At 38.5% G+C, this 19,469-nt stretch overlaps 1 protein-coding gene and 3 non-coding genes across 4 annotated transcripts in view; 1 reads left to right on the top strand and 3 right to left on the bottom strand.

The window, feature by feature from the left end:
* LOC121519559 (unconventional myosin-VIIa-like) overlaps positions 1 to 17,931 on the top strand; it is a 46,477-nt gene extending 28,546 nt beyond the window's left edge. Inside the window, exons 30-50 of the mRNA XM_041802306.1 lie at positions 2,132 to 2,251; positions 2,373 to 2,546; positions 2,695 to 2,922; positions 5,975 to 6,142; positions 6,222 to 6,339; positions 6,683 to 6,809; positions 8,143 to 8,309; positions 8,826 to 9,007; positions 10,342 to 10,451; positions 10,616 to 10,770; positions 12,950 to 13,103; positions 13,195 to 13,350; positions 14,051 to 14,156; positions 14,392 to 14,505; positions 14,702 to 14,789; positions 14,866 to 14,972; positions 15,067 to 15,252; positions 15,336 to 15,452; positions 15,545 to 15,628; positions 16,332 to 16,451; positions 17,431 to 17,931. Coding sequence (XP_041658240.1) covers positions 2,132 to 2,251; positions 2,373 to 2,546; positions 2,695 to 2,922; positions 5,975 to 6,142; positions 6,222 to 6,339; positions 6,683 to 6,809; positions 8,143 to 8,309; positions 8,826 to 9,007; positions 10,342 to 10,451; positions 10,616 to 10,770; positions 12,950 to 13,103; positions 13,195 to 13,350; positions 14,051 to 14,156; positions 14,392 to 14,505; positions 14,702 to 14,789; positions 14,866 to 14,972; positions 15,067 to 15,252; positions 15,336 to 15,452; positions 15,545 to 15,628; positions 16,332 to 16,451; positions 17,431 to 17,526 — 2,877 coding nt within the window. The 3' untranslated portion in view covers positions 17,527 to 17,931. The remainder of the gene's footprint in view (positions 1 to 2,131; positions 2,252 to 2,372; positions 2,547 to 2,694; positions 2,923 to 5,974; positions 6,143 to 6,221; positions 6,340 to 6,682; positions 6,810 to 8,142; positions 8,310 to 8,825; positions 9,008 to 10,341; positions 10,452 to 10,615; positions 10,771 to 12,949; positions 13,104 to 13,194; positions 13,351 to 14,050; positions 14,157 to 14,391; positions 14,506 to 14,701; positions 14,790 to 14,865; positions 14,973 to 15,066; positions 15,253 to 15,335; positions 15,453 to 15,544; positions 15,629 to 16,331; positions 16,452 to 17,430) is intronic.
* On the bottom strand, positions 41 to 146 carry trnay-gua. Its single transcript has 2 exons — positions 110 to 146; positions 41 to 76 (listed from the first exon to the last, which is right to left on the bottom strand). It is a non-coding gene; the product is annotated as a tRNA-Tyr (tRNA).
* On the bottom strand, positions 763 to 868 carry trnay-gua. Its single transcript has 2 exons — positions 832 to 868; positions 763 to 798 (listed from the first exon to the last, which is right to left on the bottom strand). It is a non-coding gene; the product is annotated as a tRNA-Tyr (tRNA).
* Positions 1,332 to 1,437, bottom strand: trnay-gua. The gene is made up of 2 exons: positions 1,401 to 1,437; positions 1,332 to 1,367 (listed from the first exon to the last, which is right to left on the bottom strand). It is a non-coding gene; the product is annotated as a tRNA-Tyr (tRNA).
* Positions 17,932 to 19,469: the final 1,538 nt, after the last annotated feature.

The following is a 19,469-nucleotide window of genomic DNA, read 5'->3' on the forward strand; positions in this document are numbered from 1 at the left end:
TCACACTCGTACTGTACAATATGGCAGAGTTAAAAGCTCCTCCTTCGAGCTGGATTTGAACCAGCGACCTAAGGATTTCTGAGCTCATCTCTTTTGGTGGGTACAATCCCTACAGTCCTCCGCTCTACCAACTGAGCTACAGAAGGATGTCTCTCTGGCCTCTTACTGTTTAACAAAAATAATTTCAAAATTGGCCCAATGGTTCATTTATCCAAAATAATCACCAATTAGGCAGATTGAAGTCATGCATTTAATATCTACTCTCTTCAAAAGTGCCAAGGGAGGTGAAACGTGCTGAAAATGGGACAAGTACAGAGCCATTTTCCCTTGCACATGGTGCCTTGTTTAAACTGTATGCTGATGAAACATTTATTTGTATTATAAAATATGCCACTGTTAGTAGCTCCTTGGTCTTGCCACATTTGAACCAGCAGCCTATGGATTTCTGAGTTCATGTCTTTTAAGTGGGTACATTCAATACAGTCCTCCACTCTACCAACCAAGCTATGGAAAGAAGCTTCCTGGCTTTTGTGGTCAGTCAGAATAATTTCATGAAGAGGTCATGGATTAGAAAATTATCCCAAAACACCAAAGGATGGAATAATTCACTACAATTTCTATATTTACAGCCTCCAAAAGTAGCAAGGGAGATGGAGACAAGAATTTGATTTCTTTTTCTTGCGCTACTATGAATTTTCACAACTGTATGCAGATGAGCAATGTCACACTCGTACTGTACAATATGGCAGAGGTAAAAACTCCTCCTTCGAGCCGGAATTGAACCAGCGACCTAAGGATTTCTGAGTTCACCTCTTTTGGTGGGTACAATCCCTACAGTCCTCCGCTCTACCAACTGAGCTACCGAAGGATGTCTCTCTGGCCTCTTACTGTTTGACAAAAATAACATCATGATCAGCCAATCAATTCATTTATCCACAAAGATTACCAATAAGGTAAATTGCAGTCACATCTTTAATAGCTACACTGTTTAAAAGTGGCATGGGAGGTGAAACATTTGCTAAAATTGGGGACAAGTACAGAGCCATTTTCCCTTGCACAAGAGTGTGCCTTGTTTCAACTGTGGTCAGTGAGAATAATTTCATGAAGAGGTCATGGATTAAAAGATTACCCCAAAACACCATGGGATGGAATAATTCACTACAATTTCTATACTTAAATGCTCCAAAAGTAGCAATGGAGGTGGACAGCATGTGGAGAAAGGAAGACAAGAATTTGATTTCTTTTTCTTGCGCTAATTTGCATTTTCACAGCTGTATGCTGAAGATCCACGTCATGTTTGCATTGTACAATATGCTATAGTTAAAAGCTCCTCCTTCGAGCCGGAATTGAACCAGCGACCTAAGGATTTCTGAGTTCACCTCTTTTGGTGGGTACAATCCCTACAGTCCTCCGCTCTACCAACTGAGCTATCGAAGGATGTTTTTCTGGCCTCTTACTGCTCCACAAGAATAACATCATGATTGGCCTGTTGATTCATCTGTCAGCAAGCATCACCAGTAACCTAGATTGCAATCACATGTTTATGTTTAATATCTTTAAAAGCCAGATTTCAACCAGCCACCAAGGATGTCCAAGTACATTCCTTACAGTCCTCCACTATGGACTATTGACTGAGGTATTGAAGAAAGTCTCTCCAACAGATCTTACTGCTTTGCAGAAATAATTTCATGGTTGGCCCATGGATACAGTCATTCACATAGAACACAGGGACAGTAGATTGCAGTCTCACTTTAATATCAAGGGCCTCCAAAACAAGCATGGGAGATGCACAACCTCTGGTTTTCAGAGACAGTTTCACTCTAACTGTGTTTAACTAGTTGTCATATTTGACAGCCACAATTTGTAAATACCTTAGACCTGTTTTTGTTTTTTCAGTCTAATTATGTTGTTTGTGGGTTAATCTTTTTCTGAGTGTGTCTGTAACAACTCACTGAAATCTACTGAAATATTTTCTTTTTTTTTTCACATCGTGGACAATCTTGCATATTCTGGGTTGCTGCAGACCTTTGCTCATCGTGACAATAGTACTAGAGTGAATATTGTTTTCATACTTTAGTGCTTATTTTGTAATCTGTTAAAAGTGTGTTTTTCCCACTTTGCTGTTCTGCAGTATTTGGAGAGTTTTGTCCGCAGAGGGCCAATGGGCTACGGAGCATATTGTTCCCAGCGCCTGCGTCGTATTAGGGAAAATGGAGAGAGAAAAGAGCTGCCATGTGTAAAGGAACTAGAGGTAGGAGCAGTGAACACACTTTTTTTCTGTTTTTCATCTGCAAGGTCTTAACTTCTCAAACATTAATGTTTTCTTGATTTCAGTCCATTTCAGCCTTATCTTGTCTCATCTTCTCTCACAGGCTGCAAAATCTAAGACACCCATAGAGGTGTCTGTAGACACAATGGACGGCCGCTCTATCAGTGTGGAACTGGACTCAGCCTCCACCTCTGAAGAAGTTTGTGAATCTATGGCTGAAAGTATAGGTCTCAGAGACACAGATGGGTTTTCCCTGTACATCAGTATGTTTGACAAGGTGAACTTTACCCTCTCATCCATTCAAACTGCCCTGTGTACTTTGGTTGTCAGTCAAAGTCTGTGATTAGAGTTTCTGAATGTTGCCTAATCAGGCCTTTCCTCCAGTATCAAGGCTTAAAATAAAGTTGATGGTCTTTTGTCTCTAGATGTGGTCTCTGGGCAGCTGTGGGAACCATGTGCTGGATGCTGTGTCACAGTGCGAGCAGGAGATGAAGAGGCAGGGGAAGCAGGAGAAGGACGCTCCCTGGAGGCTGTCCTTCCGCAAAGAGCTGTTCACACCCTGGCATGACTGCTCAAGGGACCAGACCAGCACAGATCTGATCTACAGACAGATCATCATGGGGATGAAATCTGGAGAGTACACTAGTGAGAAGGTGAGGCACCACATGATAACGCCACAGTCTTATCAAAACTACATTTCTGGAGAAAAGCTTGAAAAATTAATGTGACAGGAACAAACGTTTGTGTCATAAATGGCTTTAAAGTCATGCAGATCCTACATTTCTTTAGTACAGCATGAAAGGTGTTACTAATGGCAAATCCCAACTATGCAAAGTTTTTTTGGCTCTATTGAATGTTTCAGTCTTTTAGAGCCTTTCAGCTCCTTTTTTCAGTTTTCTGTCTTGTGTGTCTAGGCGACTATGTACTTCTCATTAGCCAAATTTTGCAACTAACTCTGGGCAAATTACTAGAAAACATTTCATTCTGAACAAAGTGGAGATATCAGTGACTGTAGAGGCAAATATTTCGCTGAGGAGTTTGTGGAAAAGGAGCTCAGGGAGTGTGGGAAATATTCATCTGGCTAGGTAGCCTGAAAATTTAGATATTTCATGAGTTCAGCGATCACAAAAATGTTTGAAAACCCCACTTTGAGATGCCAGAAGGGAAACTCAGAAAATTATTTTTTAAGTGACAAGAGGCTAATTTTCTGGACTTGTAAAAAGAAAAATGCTATTTTTTCCATTGAAAATATTCCCAGCATTTATACAAAGCTGATAAGAAAGCAACAATTAAGCAAATAGTATGTAAAACTGGGTTTCAGGGTTGGAATTTAAACTTTTCATCTACCTGCCACTGGGGCCGGGTGATTCAAATACCAGCCACAAACATTTTTTTACGAGCCACTCTGGTAAGGTTGATCCGGTTTTTCAATCAATTTGTGCAGTACTTGACCATGCACTGTAAATTCATATGCATTTTCCTCTATTATACGTTTTAGACTCGCTAGAATTTCATATTCTATGCACAATTTCTGCAGTCTTGAGCCAAAGTTCAGGCTTTGTTGAACTATTTTAGACTTGCATCACGCAAGACTTTGGTTCAAACACCTTCAGCAGATCTACCAGTTGCAGTGGAGAACTACTTTTATATGATTCTGAGTCAAACCATCCCAGCACACAGCTGCCTGTAAACATTTGACAGCAGCTCTAACAAGGAGGAGGAGGCAGGATTTTGGTCAGGGAGCATATCTGCTCAGCTTTGCACATAAAGTCAGAAGGAACAAGAAGAATAAAAGAGTTTATTTTATGCTGTTTACTCAAAGAAAATCAGTCTTTTCGGTTAGACTACGTTTAATTACCTGCCCCAGTGGCTGGTGGTAATTTCCCACCCTGCTGGGTATGTTTAGTGGGACTAGTTTACATGTCTTCAAACTAAAAATTCATACTAGTCTATAGTAAAAAACACCCACAAAAATTTTAATTTTAGCTACATTTTTAACACAGTTATCTGTTCAAACCATAGCATGGGTCACCTATTTAATTGCCATTTCAAACAGTTCATCACATTCTTCAATAATACAATTTGGCATCTTTTTAAACCCCTTCTGAAATGTGAGACGCTTTCTCCATTTGTGTGGTTGAAGGTATGTACAGTGCTTAACAAATTTATTAGACCACCCTAACCCTAACCAAAGTAAGGTTTATGCCACAGCTGCCCTAATTTATCAGCATTGGTGATTACCAAAATAATTTTTTATGTTTCTGCAAAGGTTAATACACCAATATGTAGAAGCTCTTTAACCAAAATGATATTTTTAATGCCAAAACATAATTATTATTGTTATTCGTGAATTTTCAAATGTACTGATTTACAAAAAAAATGAAAAAATTGTAAAGAACATTAATATTTCTTGATTAATATGTCAAGTTATAGTTATTTACTTGCATTCCTGAACAGAAAAATGAGTTTTAGTGGTTGAATGTTATTCTTGATTCATTTCTGACTTCTCAGAGAAGCCCAGTAGGCCGGCTCAAGTTTGGGTGGATTCAGTTTGAAATCCCTCATTGCTGTTCAAAATGGTAAAACCAAAATGTGGAGAGCTTACTGAAAATGAAAGAGTCCACATTAAAGCACTTCATGATGCTGGATGGTCTTTGAGACAAATATGACAGGTGGTCTAATACATTTGTTAAGCACTGTATATGCTGATTTGAGATGTCACCTGTCTGCTGTGCTGGTTTACATCTGAGCAGTGGAACAGGGAGAGCAGCAACATTCAGCAGAGCTTGTGGGTAGCTCAAGCACAGTCCAGACCAGTTTACATGACAAAAAAGGTGTAATTTGGATCTGCTTTCAGCCGGCCACTCTGCAGCATTCCAAAAGCCTTCTAGTTCACACCACTGTTACTGAAAGAGACAATATATTTTTCCCAAAGCAAGGTGCTTCTCTTTTTATTTCCACTGTTTACTCCTGTCTTGAAGCTGAATTTTACTTGTAATGTAGATATGAGAGGAGAGTAATTTGGCAAATGTGCATTTTGAGAACTACTGATACACCCAGCAGCTTTGTGATGCAGGAAAGTGCAGTTTGTGTTTCTTCTTTAAGGTACCTGTTAAAGCCGGTGTCATAAAGTCAGGGCTGTTCCTCAAACACAATTAATAAATCTTCTTCCTTCTTCGTCCAAGACTCCAGGGCGCCTTATGTTATAAAACCATCCACTGGCAACTTGACAAACTTTATCACAGGCAACACCATCAGCCAGCCTAAATCAGTTCAGTTCATTTCCTGGTTCAGTTAACACAGCTAAAACAGTTAACACAGTACTGCTGCATTGCAAACCTTTGGCCAGAATTGAACTTCAGACTTTGTGTTTTCCTAAACACGCATAAGTAGTTTTGTCTGATGAAAACTGTCATAATTTGCCCTTTCACTCTTAAAGGACTCACTCTGTTGAATCTTAGCTCTGGAAAATGTATATAAAAACTTTTTCAAGCTACCAACCTGGCAGCAACGGCTTCAGACATTTCTTTTTTCTCTGCTTCTTTTTGATTTTGTAGTTTGTAAAGAAACATTAATGCTAATACCGGTTGGTTTCATAACCCCTGCAACCTCCTAATACACACAGATGTTTTGGTCAGCACCTTTCCTTTTGCACCAGGTTTAATTGTAACATCTTGTTCTTAAACAAAATCAAACATCTCTCAGGAGGATGAATACATCCAGATGGCAGCACAGCACTATTACATCCGCTTTGGCTCCATTTTCAACAAAGACAACATGCAGAAGGTGGTTACAGAATGCATTGCCACGCCACTCATTGAGAACAAATCCATGGCAAAGTGGGTCCAGCTCATCAGCGCAGCACACTTACAGGTACAGCACATGAGTCATTTTTTATCGTGGTTTATATCATATGAGCACCTCAGGTGAATCTCACATCCTGATTGCCCAGGGTCCTTATGTCAACGGGGAGCAGACGTCAGAGAGTGTTAAAGGAGAACTCGTTGGCTGTGCCCGTCAGTTGTGGCCCGTTGATTTCTCCAAATTTTATCAGGTCACCATGATGTCAGGTCAGTCCACATACAAGTTCTGCATGTTTTTGTGCCTACAATGGGTTTATTATTTTTATAAATGTGTTGCTTTCTAACACCATAAAAACAATACACTTCTGCTTCTACTGTACATGGACCTAAATATTACAAAACTGTCACTATGTTTTTCTATTATTTAGCAAAATATGTTCATGAAACCACACATTGAGGACTTTAATGGAGCATCAGACTCAGCTTGATTATTTTTTTCAATGCTCAGTTTTAAAAAGTCTGTCATACCAAACTGTTGTCAGTCACCACATGCAGTTGTCTCACTTTAGTTTTGTTTCTAAAACAGTTGTACTCCCACATCCATCCACAGGTCCTCCTTTGGTCAAGAGTAGGTTTTTTGTGGCTGTTAACTGGAGTGGCATCTTTTTCATGGACGGAAGAGACAGGAGACTTCTTGAGCTTCCTTACGTTGAGGTAAAGGAAGTAAGCTTGATAAGGTAAGGAGAACTGGTATGCATTTTGTCTTCTTTTAACAAGATTGTTATGGTTCTAATCATAATTATGATGATTATGATGATCACTTCTTGATTTTATAGCGCCTTTTTTTTTTTTGGGTGTAGAACCTTTAAGAATGAGATTTGACAAAGCCTTTCGACCAACAAGGTTAACAGGATAAGCTGTTGACAGCAGAACAGAACCCAGACAACATGCAAGACAATCAGTGCATTAACATGGACTCAGATGAGCCTTTTTCCAGTTTTGATCACATTCCAGATATGGCATTTACATTCGCAGAGAGATGCATGGTTATTCATATTTCTTTGATATATTTAAATTTCAGAAAAATTACACCACTGGCTGAGCATCCTTAAATGCTGACATTATGTTGCAGATGTGGTGTATCCACCTTATTTTCAGCAACAAGAGAGGGTAGTGACAGCAAATATCAAACATGTCCTCATCTCAGACTGATATCAGCCTGCCACAGACAACACAAAGGACAAGGGAGCAGTGGAATCATCAAAACTTCCAATTATATCTGATTCTTCATGACTGGAAGACAAAACTCTGGGGGTTTCTAGGGGTGCTGATGGCCTAGTGGTAAGGCCGTGCCCCATGTTCACGGGTGGCCCGTGTTCAGGTCTGGCCTCCCCACTCTTTCATCCCTGTGTCTGATTCAATCCATGTCTTATATCTCCAATGAAGGCAAAAAAGCCCAAATGTAAATAATGATTTTTTTAAAAAACTCAGTTTCTATGGGGCTCCAGAAATGAGACCCTAGTTGCCACTGCCTTGCCAGGTAGTTTGCAGCTGGCAGAAAATCAATATGGCATAAACATGCCACAGTATCCTGTTTTATTTCCTGGTTCTCAGGGAAGCAAGATTACATTTCTCATAAAATCAAGACAAGGATACGACGTTTTCTTTGCCCGCTCACAAAATGGGATACTAAACAGAATGATCTAAACTATGACAGAAGTCCATGTAAATGCACTCATTATGAAGGCACAGAAAATATACTGGTATATGAATTTAAAGCAAAAGTACAAAAAAGGAATGTAAGTAACAGACAAAAGACAGAGATTTAAGACAAAAGGAGGAAATAGAAGCAGAAGACTAAAAATCATTTAAAAAGATTTGGATTGAAGAGTTTAATTTGTGTCTCTATTTTATTTGATAACTCTGTAATTTAGACTGCTGTCCATGAGAAAAGTTTTTAAAATGATAACAGCATAAAAAGTCAATTAAGTTTCCCTGTTAACTGTTGTTTAAGTCTCCAGTTTCTCCAGGTACTTAGAAAATGTAAACCCTGTTTTTTCATCTGTCTAGTGAGGAACATTTGAGTGTTCAGTCAGTGAGCTTGGCCACAATCAGAGGGGAGTTTGTCCTGTCATCTCCTGAAGCTGAAGGCATGGCAGCACTGATAGAGGAAAACCTGAAGGGGCTGAGACAGCGCTCGGTGTACGCTGTGGTGCAATATGATTCTGGTAAACAAGGTATGAGACCACAGCATGTACACCATGTATACGGTGTGGGATAGCAACCTCAAACACATGTACTGTTAAAGCAGTTTTAGGGCCAGACTTACTTTTTGTCCTTAAATCATCCTGATAAACATTTTTAGATCTTGAAATAAACATTACTTGATGGTGCCATTCTGTCAATCTAAACTGTATATAACATGCTCTGATTGAACTTCAGTCACCAAATTTTGCCATGCATCATGTGGCCATGAAGTGTGAATCATGACCATTTTTTCATCAGCTTCTTTCTTTGATTAATTTCTACATTTGATATTTTTGGAGTATTTTTAAATGCACTGAATGTTCTTAAGATAACTAGGTCCACAAAAATTATTGAGATGGCTGGGTTCACCATGTAATTTTCTCAGCTTCAGTTTTTGCATATTCCTCAAATGCATAGCTTAAAAATCATGGACATCCTTACTCTCAAGCCGTGCAGTAAAAGTACTTATTGCATTTTTTTCTGTGTTTTTCTTTCCCATTCTTCAGACGACCCAATGTTCCTAACATTTAAGCGTGGAGACCTGCTGCTGGTAGAAAAAGATGAACATTATCCTCCCAAAGACAAGCTGATCAGGGCAACCAACCAGCGGACCAGCGACAGCGGAGTAGTTCATACGGACTCACTGCAGTTTCTGCCAACTCTCAGCAAACCCTCAGATGACATACTGGTAGAGTAACATAAATACCTCACACTTTGTAATGTAAAACTTGCTGAAAAGGACCACTTGACTGAAGAATGAGGTAGAACTCATGAAAAAAGTGCCATTAACTGCTGTAAAAGAATATTTCCCAGAAAAATTAAACACATAACCATTATAGGAATTATGCATAAAGGAATAAAGTGTAAGAAATTGAATTGAGGAAACTTTGAGCAGACATGAATCCATTCATATTGTTTGTACATCAATCTCCCATAATAACAAGTCATATCTGGTTGTTTACTCAAGATCTGGACTTTAAAACCTAGTTATCACATCATAATAATGCTCCTTTTCACATGATTACTTATTTCAGTCATGGCCACTTTGTCAAGAAACACTTTATTTGCAAGTAAAAATATTTTTCTTTATTAGCAGTTATTAATTTGCTCCTTTTGCCGTTTTTTATGATTGTGACTGTTCTGGGATGCCCCTTGTCCTTCTATGAGTCTGCGTGGAAAGCATCAAATACCACATTTTCCTGGCTTTCCTGTGCCTACAAGGAAAGCTTGAGGCAGGGAGAGAAGCAGAAAACCCCCCAGAGCAGAGCAGGCATCGGTGACAACAAAATTAGATTGATTAAGTCAGAGGCAGAACAAAGGAGGAGCTGGGATGGAGGAAGGTTGCAAAAAGCATGCAGAGGGGGCAGCAAAGCTTAACCAGGCTAAAACAGCTTAAATATGGCAGCATGAGTGCAACTAGCCAATGGCATGCTTAGGGCGAGCATGAGAGTCATGAGGGCTTGCGGGGGATCAGCTGATCTTAATTATATGGCAGCGCTTGAACTAACCCTATATGCTCAATTTTTAGTTGCCTTCGTGAGATCTTGATTTATTTTCTTGTAATGTCAGTAATACAAGGCTTGTTTTCTCTCAGTAATAACCTGGTTGCTCTGATAGGCCGACGAGGTCACTTCATGCTGCCATTACAACACTAAGTTCAGACTTTTCCTATGTTCCTTTGTAATTTTGCAACTCCAGGAATACAAGAAAAGTAAGTCAAGAGCTGAAGAAACAGGAAAAAACACTTAATCACAGTATGACAGAGTAAATGAAAAGTGTATTTATGTCTGTTACAGGTGTCTGTATATATACTTTCAATCAACATATAAAAAGATATAATACATTTAGTATTATAGATTTCACTTGAGACTTAAATCTGAGTATCCCAAGGAGCACAAACACCGGGTGTACTCTACACACATGAAACAAAGGTAGACTTCAGGTTCATGTATACAGCACTGTGAGACAGTGACATGAGCTCTATCTTGTGGTAAAACTAATGAACTGCCTCTGACCAAACAGGAGCTGCTCATTCCAGGTTCAAAGATAACTTCAGCAGCACAAAGTGCTCCACAGAGAGAGGAAACAATGGCCCCTGTTTCTCTTAAAGAGTTTGCAATGGAGAACTTCAGGTAAAGTTATTATATTAGTCTTTTTGATTGATGATAGTGTGATCAGACTCTTCTAAGCATTGCTATTATGCCGCTTTATCTGTTTTTCAATAAAATTCAAGTTATTTTGGATGTTTTAAAGACAAAAAAGCCATGAATAACTCTGCTTGCCCTATGTGTCACAGGCCTGCAGGTAAAGATGCGGGTCGGCAGGGTGTGGGCCGAGCGGCCAGCAGGGAGAAGTTGTGGGCTTGTTCGAAAGAACCCCTCAAACAGCCACTGATGAGGAACCTCGTACGCAACTCTGAACTCAGCAGCCTGGCCTGCAACGCCTTCACTGATATCCTTTAAAATGCACAATCCTGGTTTAAAGGAATAGACATCTTTCAGAGTTAAGGCCTGTTTGACTTTACTTTAACTATTTTGGGTTATCAATGCACATGTGGATCTCAGCGTTTAAATTTCTTTATTAGCTGAACATTTCTAATGTCCTGCCCCAAACTTTAATCTCATATTGTTTTATCCACAACACTGCAAGTATGGATGAGGATTGCTGTTGATGATTTGGTATCAAACTTGCTACTGAAGTTTATCAACAACAACAGATGCACTTGCAACTTTTTAACACTGTTGCATAAGAGGCTCCATATTCACATGAGACAGAGCCTCTCAACAAATACATGCACAGCAGGGATGCACCAGCAGATGTCTCACTGTGTGTGTTCTTCTCTGGGGAGCATGTGAGTTGAGTCTGCTTATAACAGCCCTGCAAGGGAACAAAGAGCATTATCGAGTTGTTGGCTTACTGTTTCTCAACTGGTAGGGCATCAGGACCCACCACCACCTCCCTGTAAGAAATTGCAACTGATTTTTTTTTCAAATTTTCAACCACAAAATTGTATAAAATGAAAAATATTGATGTATCTCACAGTAATACCTCAGCGACAAGTCCAAGGTACAGTTTTTATTCTGGTGTCAAGAAAATAAATGAAAAAAAACAACAACAAAGAAGACTTGGAAAAAGTGACATCTGCATTTATCAAACAACAGTTGCACATTGCATTGTCAGCACATCACCACGACATTTACAATATCGTTAAATCTCTAATGATGGACCTTAGATGGAACAAGACATGACTGAACCAATAGACCACACAAAAAAGACCTTTTCAAAAGCGCATAGTTACAGAAGGGCGTACATGTATCCATATTATTTGATCTCCTTTCCTGTGATAATATGGACATTTGATTAGTCAGTTTAATTGGTACTATTAGTAGTAGTCATTTCTCAGTGAATTACCCCATCATCTTCATAAACTGTCCTCATATCAAAGGAAAACAAAAAGAGTAGATGTGTGTTTAGTTTTCCATGAGTTTATCACTTGTGAATTGGGACCTTGTACTGGTGACAGATTGTCCAAAAGGGGATGGCAAATAGACATAGGCTTTATATGTAAGATGCAAAGATTATAGATCCATCTTTATTTAGACTCGAATAGTAAATTATAACACAAAGACGACATCCTGCAGTACCCTCATTGACCACAAGGGGGCCACGGCCCACATTTTTGGAGTCACTGCTGTAAACCAGTGGTACCCAAATGATGTGTCGAGGCACACTGGTGTGCCTTGAGAAATAAAGACTGCAAATATGCAACAACTAGAGATACTGTTGCACATGTTAATGCGACTATTCAAAAATTGAAACTCTTTCTGCTGGGCCTTTCTTTGGTAGATGAAAATAGGTTCAAGCCCACCTGCACACATCAACACATAAATATACTGTATATCAATACTTTTAAAAAACTATCTTAAACAATTAAGATGGGGCAAAGGGAAGGTGTGTCTCTTTCTTTCATACCTGTTGTCTTAGCTGAGGATAAGACATGACTTTGTTTTAGTGGTTGTGACATCTACTGTAGATTTGTTCTTGACCCCACATTTACCTTTAAGTCTTTTCTCAGAATTTGCCGGGCTTTACTAGCAGTGCAAAACAATGCACAAGGTCTTATTTAGCCTTAGTGAGCCTTGCTGATAACTTCAGGCACAACTTTGGGAATCACTAGTCTAATCTGTTACTTTTATTTTAAGATATTTTTGGGGGGTGTTTTGTCTTCATGTTTGGCAGAACAGCTGGAGAGAGAGAGGGAATTTGGGGGGCTAGAGTGGGGGAGGACATGCACCAAACATTACCTGGATTACCAGGTAATATGGGCACCTGCTCTCACAACTGTGCCAGACCGGCACCCTCTGCTACTTTTCCTATGTGTAGATTTTTTTCCCAAACATCAAACAGTTTGTAATGTGTGCTTTTTATTTTTAAAAAAAATGTATCCCTTATAATTTTGTGTTTTGAATACATAGTTTGAATTTTTTTTATTCGTGTTCCATACATAGAATCATATGCCTAGCCCACATGGGCTTACCTGACACCAATATATGTGGGATCATGTATGTGTTTCAGCCACACAAACATATGTAGGAACCTACCTGCTGTTGTCCTTAACCTTTTCTGCCACCCATCCTTAAGTACATGGGTGACTACCCTATCAAACAAGCTCGCACTCCTCTGGAGCTCACTGACCAGATCTTTGGTCCAGCCACACAGCATGAAGATCTGCAGGATGAGATCTACTGTCAGATCATGAGACAGATGACTGGGAACACCAGCATGTACTCACACAGTCTTTTTCTACATTTCAAAAAGAATTCACGTTTAAATTAAACGAACATTTCTAATCCTCTATGAATTATTGTTTATCAGGTTGAGTGTGGAGCGAGGCTGGCAGCTGATGTGGCTGTGTACAGGTTTGTTCCCACCTAGTCAAATGTTGATGAGACACACTCAGCGCTTCCTGGAGTCTCGACCAAAAGAACAGCTGTCTTTAGACTGTCTGCACAGGCTGAAGGCGATGCTCAGGTCAGCATGGAGTTTGACATAGAAATAATAAATGATCAGATTTAATGACATGACAGTAAAGTCCTCCCACCATATGAACCAGTGACTATATATAAAGGTGGACAATGCATCTCTAGCTCCCCCCAAGGTACACAAGTAAAGCCAAAACACCCCCATCAAAAATGCTGACATATTGTGGTAGTGACATCATTTTTAGCCATAGTTTGTACAATGGAGCTGTATTATTGATGTTCTGTACCTACCTATAAATTGTAAAAAATAATCAGTCATGATGCTATGTCCCATTAAAATTAAGTTAAACTTCCCATTGGGTCATAAATCCGTATTAAATAATAATTGACGAAAAGAAACAGTAATGTGAGAAAAATGTGTGGGAGCTGTAAATGTTTTGGTTTCACATTTGGGAGCTGACATGCCATCCATCTTTTATCATATTCAAAGGTATATTCTTTAGTTTCATTTAGTGATATTCAGGGTACACTCACAGCTTAATATTTACCCTAAAATTGTTGGACCTATGAGTATTTCATGTAAAATCAGTCATTCAATTAAAAAAAAAACTGATGCCAAGACAGATTTTTACTTTAAGACTCAAGCATGGTCAAGCTTGATGAACTTGTTTCCATTAATAAAAGGAGAGAATGTGTACTTATGTGTATTTTTGATAAAGTAATATTGATGTTTTTCTTTGTGCCCTCAGTAAGGAGCCCAGGAAGCTTCCTCCCCACATGGTAGAAGTGGAAGCCATCCAGCAGAACAGCTCCCAGATCTTCCACAAAATCCACTTCCCAAATGACACTGACGCTGTAAGACAAACAAACGTCTGTAAAGATGAGATATCCATTTATGTCAGAACTTTAGGGCAATGCATCTTCACTGGTGTCACCATTTGATTTAATTAGAATTACACTGTCTACTATTCAATTTGATACACAGTGCCTCCTCCGTTTTCTGCATGACTGCACATTAGTGGTGTTGAAAATAACACTTTCTATTTTTTCCATTGCTGTCTCTTAAATCACTGTCTGTGTTTTGATGCAGATATTTGAGGTGTCATCGACGACCACAATCAAAGAGTTGTGCTTCACTATCGCCTCTCTGCTAAAACTTGGCTCAACTGAAGGATACGGCTTATATCTGAAAACACAACACAAGGTGAGAGTTTGGTGACATTCCTGCTGTATTTTTATTCTTCAGATTTTGTTGAATTTAACCTTAAATTACGTTGTAACATAATTAAAACATTTACAAGTGTCCGTTTGATTTGTACAAATACAGACTCTTAGAAATACAGAGTTATGAACAGGACAATGCTTCTTTTCCATCTGACATGTTTGGTTTGGATTCTCAGGTCTCAAGTATGGAGGAGGACAAATATTTCTTTGACAGCTTAAGGCAAACTTCAGATGCTCCGAAGAAAGCTAAAAAAGGCAGAGAAGGTAATGAATCATGGGGAAACTTCATATCTTGATATCAATTTAACTCCATATTTACAATTCAAATTTTGTTTCCCAGGCTCCCAGACCAACATACCATACCAGGTGCTCTTCAGGAGGAAGCTCTGGTTCAATGTGAGCCCAGAGAAAGACCTGATTGCAGACCTAAACTTCCATTTCCCACAGGTATTCAACTAAACACCCTTAATTCTGATCTATTTTCTCTTTCTAAACACACAACATCATGGTGATGCATGACTTCTGTTTTTTCTTCCTACAGGAACAGCCTAAGTACCTGAAAGGGTACCACACCTGCTCCAAAGAGGACATGATCAAGCTGGCCGGGCTGCTCTTCAGAACTCAGGTGGATTCAGACAGGTCACAGTTTGTCATGATCCCCAAAATGTTAAAGCATTTGGTTCCTGCTGACCAGATCAAACTCATGTCACCAGATGAATGGAAGAAGGTAGCAAAGGATCTTTATAGAAATTATGTAGCGTCCAGTGTAATGGATATCCACTGACTTTTAGTCATCTTTTCTTCTTGCAGCATATCATCTCCTCCTACAACAAGCAGAGCGGGATCACTGTGGATGAGGCCAAAATCGCCTTCCTGAAAACCATTTCAAGCTGGCCGACCTTCGGCTGTGCCTTCTTTGAAGTCAAAGTGAGTCACAAAGATTAAAAATACTGCTTATTCTGTTTATTACCAATTGGGAAAACTGTTTATTTATATTACATTTTAATTTGACTTTGCAGCAAACATGTGAATACAGCTACCCAAATATACTACGGATTGCTGTCAGCAAGCAAGGTGTGAGCTTGATAGACCCAGAGACAAAGGTATGCGCCGAGATAAGCCTTAAAATTAATACTTTAAAGTCCTGTGATCAGTTTTTTGCTGGCTATGAAACAATCTGAAGTCATTGCCGTTGCCTCTTATTAAGCTACAAAAGCAAACAGGCCATCAGCAATTAGACTGATTGTATCTGAATAGTTATTTTGATGCTTGCCCTCCAAGGAACCCATCAGTCTTTTAGTTTTCCTCCGCCAATATTTGCAATGGGTAAAGCATTTGACTGTAAAAAAAAAAAAGAAGCAGATGAGGCACCTTTATAAATTTCATGGACTCAACACGGCTTTGTCTGCTGGGCCTGTCATAATCGATATAACCTGAAAAATCTTCTTTGGAGCTGTGATTACAGCCTTAGGAGCAGTGGCAGAAGTGTTAGATATACAGGGCTTAGCCCAAACTTTGGAGGGTCCAAGGGCATGCTTCCCCAGAAATGCTCTGCTTTTTAGGCAATGTTGATAAATGTGAAATTGAATAGATGCATTGAAATAAAATAAGAAGGTCAACAATGAATAGATAAGTAAATACCATAGATTCAAAAGCACTTTGATCCAGTGCAGAGTGTCAGGTTATAATATGGACGTGTCATATTTTTTCTGTTAGGATCTTTTCATACTCTCATATTTGTGTTAGGGTAATTGTGCATAAATCTATGCAGCTTCATGTGGATTGATCATACTGTGAACATTTCAGGAGTTGCTGGTCATGCACCAGTTTAGCCGCATCACAGACTACCAGAGCAAAGGAAATACTTTCCAGATGACCATCCGAACACTGGTGAATACTGTCAACTTCGTCTGTGAAACCACACAGGTGAGAGGCTTTCGGTCATGTTTCTTGCAGAAGAAGTCCCTGAAACTTTGTTTTAAAATTAGTCTGAGCCGATCACTCACTCTGATTGTAGTAATTTTCCTTAAACCATCTGATTTTAAAATTAAATCTTACTCTTTAAATCCATAGTATAAAAAAAATCCTTAAAAGAAAAAATAGGAACTCAGCTGACATCACATGTATAACAACACTGTTAAGACAATTATATTATTTCAGAATAAAATGAAAACACAAGAGAGAAAAATAATACATATCTGTTTTTCTAAAGGTTATATTTCCCGACACCAATGAGTGTTTCTTCTTTTATTAACTTTATTGACATTGAAAATGAGTTGGGAAAATAAGTTAAAAGCGTGTGACCCACACAAACATCTAATTACATGTTACAGCTGATTGCATATTTAAAAAATGCATGCTCAGTTTCATCTTTTAATGTATCAAATGATGCCTTTTAAAGCTTTAATTGGCTCAATTAATTTGCAAAAGAGAATACATTTCTTAAAGGATGATGATGAGAGCTTATAGACTGGATGTATCAAATATTACACACACCTTAAATGCCTGCTGAATCTTTAAAAAACACAATTTGGCATGGTTTTACCATTTATAGGCATCAGAATATAATGGAAATGTATGCTGGCTTTATCCTCTATTTATTACTGTTATATATAAGCACAATTTGAATTTTTTTTATTGCATTATTACTTTTGAAAATTGAAAATATACACAAAAACCCTAGTTTCAGTTGATTGAAGATAGCATTTTTGATGTGGCATACAAAGTTACTATGATGCGTGTCTTCAGCTCCCTGTTGGATTATCTCTCCATGGCATGAATCTGAATTTATTCATCGGATTACACAGGACAAAAATGTCTCATTGTGGATGCCGAGGTCTGAAAACGTGCATCAAATATAATGTATGTGTCTTTATAAAATGACAACATTTCTCTCCTTTTTCAGGCCAAAACAATGGTGGACCTTCTCAGGTCATACGTCAGCATGTACGAGAGGCAGAGGGAGACTTTTCAGCCGAGGAACCACATGATTTTCTTTTGAGGCTTCAAAAGCAAAACAATGGACTGGACTAAACTATTAATTTATATAAAATCTCAACAACATGGGGAGCTGGCAGCCAAAGTGATTAAACCTGGTGGGCTAGGTTTAAGTCTGGCTTGTGGCTCCTTACCCACATGTCCTAACCCCCTCTCTCTCTTTTTTGTCCCAGCTCTATCCAGTGTCCTATCTAAAAAAAGGTGGAAAAGTAAGAAAATAGATCTTAAAAATCAGAAAAAATTTCCACTCAGATATATTTATATATACTTTAAATTACAAAATCCTCCTTAATACAGAAGACTTCTGCTGAAAAACAGTTCATTCATTGTAATTCTTAACTTAGGTCTCTTACTAAAACAGATGAGTTTGTAAAAATGTAAGTTCAGACAAATGTAAAATAATTGAATAAACTTTACGCTGCCCTACATTGTGTCCTTTATTTAAAACATTTAAGTGATTTCTTATTACTCAGAGTGGAGTGATAACATCAGTTAGGGTATTTATTATTTGTATGGTTAGGTAAAATACCCCCTGACTTTATCTCAATAAGATCTTTTACTTTTAATGAAACCATGTCTCCAAAAACATTGGGACATTGTGTAAAGTGTGATTGAAAACCAATTGCAGTGTCCATGCCATTGGGCTCTATGGTTCCTAAGCTCCTCCAGTGTTTTTTAGAGTTTTGAAGAGGTAAACATGACCCTGTCCCACCTTTCTTAAACAATTTATTAATTTAAAATGGGCATAAAGTTTTCCAAAAATGGAAGTTTCAACAGTTGATATGCTGTTGTGCCATTTTCTATTAAATATTGTGTTTCAGTGGTGTGCAGAGAACAAAAGATTATTAGATCCTGTACTTTGCTTCTATATTTGAGAGACATATTTCAGCCCTGTCATTTAGCCTGATCTGCATCGTACATTTTCTATTTGTGTTCAGTACTGTCCAATATTTCTTTTAAAGAACTGCTTTCAGATTTGTTTATCTAAATAACCCTTGCTGTTATTTTTCTTATTTATTTCAGATGTCCATTTATTGTTAAAGCATCCACTCTTCAGGATAGTCCTCACATAATGTGCAAAAGTCTATTTATGATTATTCCTCATGTTTATCAGACAAAATACAGTGAACAATTACTTTGGTATTTAACTGAGGCTGTTTGTCTTTCATTTCAAAACAACTTGATGTCATTCATGGAAATATCCCTATTTAAGGACTGGAGGGTCAAAAAACAGTATGGCACACATAAATGCCCAATTATTCATAAAGCCAGTCCCTGTTGACTTTAATTGGAAATGTCAGAGCCTGAAAAACTGCCTCTCACAGCTGCGGAAAAACAGATCTGACCATTTTTGATCAAATCTGAGATTTTCAGTATTTGTTATGTTATTGTACTTCATTTGTTACACTTGAAAGGCCTGTGTAAATGAATATCTACTACTCCTACTACATCCTTCATGTTTTGAAACTTACACTATTATTTATTGTTCTAGCTTCAGTTGTGTTTCCTCGACACAAGCTGGGGACGGTTTCCAAAATGTCAGCCAACTCTTCATGTTTTCCATCAGACATTTGATTCCCCTGAACGTCCTGACTTCACTGACTGTGTATGTGGAGTAGTGTGTAATGTAGTAGTGTGTAGTAGTGTAATGTAGTAGACTGCTTATACAACCCTCCTCATTGCCTGTCAAGCCTATTGCTCTGTTACCATGGAAACCTTGTGACCAAAAAATCAGGTTACCATGGGCAGGTGCATATGAGGTGCAGAATGATGGTTTGTGCCTCGGTGTGTTTCCTGATGCAATCTGACTGCAAGGAGAGCAGAGGTTTGACAGACAAAGACCTTCGAACAGTGTTCACTCTGAAACTCTGAGTCCTGACGTGAACCAATGAAATCACTTTTAATTATCACAGGATAAATATGTCTGCTTACAGGCAGGGCCACAGA

Source organism: Cheilinus undulatus, linkage group 13, assembly GCF_018320785.1.
Source record: "Cheilinus undulatus linkage group 13, ASM1832078v1, whole genome shotgun sequence".
Taxonomy (NCBI): Eukaryota; Metazoa; Chordata; class Actinopteri; order Labriformes; family Labridae; genus Cheilinus; species Cheilinus undulatus.